The sequence below is a fragment of the Galeopterus variegatus genome, unplaced genomic scaffold, assembly GCF_000696425.1.
Source record: "Galeopterus variegatus unplaced genomic scaffold, G_variegatus-3.0.2 Scaffold9272, whole genome shotgun sequence".
In the NCBI taxonomy this organism is placed as follows: domain Eukaryota; kingdom Metazoa; phylum Chordata; class Mammalia; order Dermoptera; family Cynocephalidae; genus Galeopterus; species Galeopterus variegatus.
The window spans coordinates 52069-54087 of NW_007735383.1; the positions used below are offsets into that span (position 1 = coordinate 52069).

General features: G+C 40.8%; 1 protein-coding gene across 1 annotated transcript in view; it reads right to left on the reverse strand.

Annotated features, from left to right (window-relative positions):
* LOC103609156 (liprin-alpha-1-like) overlaps positions 1–2019 on the reverse strand; it is a gene marked incomplete at its 5' end in the record, with an annotated part of 36773 nt that overhangs the window by 4117 nt on the left and 30637 nt on the right. Inside the window, one exon of the mRNA XM_008593508.1 lies at positions 1427–1592. Coding sequence (XP_008591730.1) covers positions 1427–1592 — 166 coding nt within the window. The remainder of the gene's footprint in view (positions 1–1426; positions 1593–2019) is intronic.

Here is a 2019-nt window from a genome sequence, read left to right on the forward strand (position 1 = left end):
TGGTGCTGACAACACCAAGTCAAGGGTTAAGATCCCCTTACTGGTCATCTTTTTTAAAAATTAAAAAAAAAAAAAATATCTATCTATCTATCTATCTATCTATCTATCTATCTATCTATCTATCTATCTAAAAGAATTATCTGCATGCTCCCTGGAAGAAAAAGTGCTAATTTTTAAAAAGTGGCTAGTTAAAAAACATGTTGGATTTTTCCCATTAAGTATATTATTAAACTCTGGCAAAAAAAATTCAGCTTTTCACTAAGAATGCTGCCTTGTAAGCCATCCTCATCAAAAGTGTCCTGCTTAACAAAGGCTTCACATAAATGTACTTTTCTCAGATTTTTATGTAGGTAAGATCAAACTTATAAAGCTACTTCTGGGAGGGTCTAATGACAGAAAAAAAATTATAAGACTCCATCAATAGAGCTCTTAACCCAAGTGCTTTCCTAGTCTACGCATGTGCACTGCAGCTGAGAATGAACAATGACCGCGAGCACACAGGGACTGCAGCAGGGCCCAACAGGGACACTGACATGACACGGGGCTCAGGACCTCACATGACAGGTGGCAAAGGTGGGGAAACTGAGGCACGGTGCAGTTAGGTAACTTGCTCAAGGTCAGGCACCTCCTCATGGCACAGCCGGATTCGAAACCAGGTGTCTGGTTCTCGCCTCTGTGACCTGCCTTCCACGAGATGAGCACCGGGTCAGAGCTCAGAGGCCCGTCAGGAAACCACAGTCAGCTCTTAACTGGTTGTGCTCTCCAATCAAAGTGGCCGTCAAGGGGAAAATCCCAAACTTTGTTTGAAATCACACTGCCTTGACTCTCTTGCTGGTATATTCAACAGGGCTGACCTCGTTCCAGTGGTGACTGCCCTGAGGTCCACCTTCTCCCCTTCCCCGTCTTTCTCTACCCAGTAGAAGTGTGATTACATGGAAAAATTAAAGCAGGAGGAACGGAGGAAAGCAAAGGCAGGGCTCACAGACGTTGGAAATCGTGTGTTATTTAAAATTTACTCAGTCATTTATTCCAGTGTGGACAGAAGTCCTAGGAGTCAATTACGTGGTGTGAAAGCTACTGTACTACTATTTTGTTAAAGAGCTTTCTGGTGCTGCCTGTCACACACACTATCTGCAAGTAGGATGTCAATCTCACACTGAGAACACAGACGGATGTTTAGCTTTATTAGTTAAAAGAATATGCTAAGATTCAACCAGACAAGGATTTTTAAAAAAATACTATAATTATTGTTAAACTTTTATAAACAAACGTTAGGGTTAATTTAAAAACATTTATATATGGGCATGCAACAGTACTCAAATGCCTTATAACATTAAATAAGCCATTCTAGGTAATTATTAATGTTGCACACAAAAAGCTGCTCATGCCCGAAGCCAGTGGCAGGTTGGCCTGGCCCATCACCTACCGTCCATCTGCATCTTCTTTGGCTGCATGGAGGGTGAAGACATAGAAGAAGTAACCCGGAAGTTTGCAGGAAGAGTCTCTGCTGATCCAGCAGCTAAGCCACGAATGTCCTTTGGTCTAAATTTTTTTCTCCATGAAGGTGCTCTCCTAAAGCTTTTATCATCGTCCTGGTAAATTAAAGAATGGAAAATAAGATTCATTTAAAAATAAAGGACAGAGCTATGGAGTTAACTGTCCTTTAAAATGACTGCTGACCTTGCAAGTGTATTCTTGTTCACATGTATTTAACCCTTTCTTTGATGATCATACAATTATTGCCCACACTAGAACTTGAGTGTGAAAGGGGGCATGTTCACGTTCCTGCTGGGTCTTAACTGGCATAAACGAGGACTGTCCTGGACCACCTATCCTATCACCATGTTTCACCTCTTATCTTGCAGAAATCACTTTCTAGCTATATAATACATTTTTATGTGGCCTTCTATTCCCCTGGTCAAACTCAAGTTTTCTGAGGGCCGGTAAAGATAATAATAGTGTGGAATAAATGAGTCATGGTTTTGTATAGCGGAAATTAACATTTTGTGTTTTTTTTTT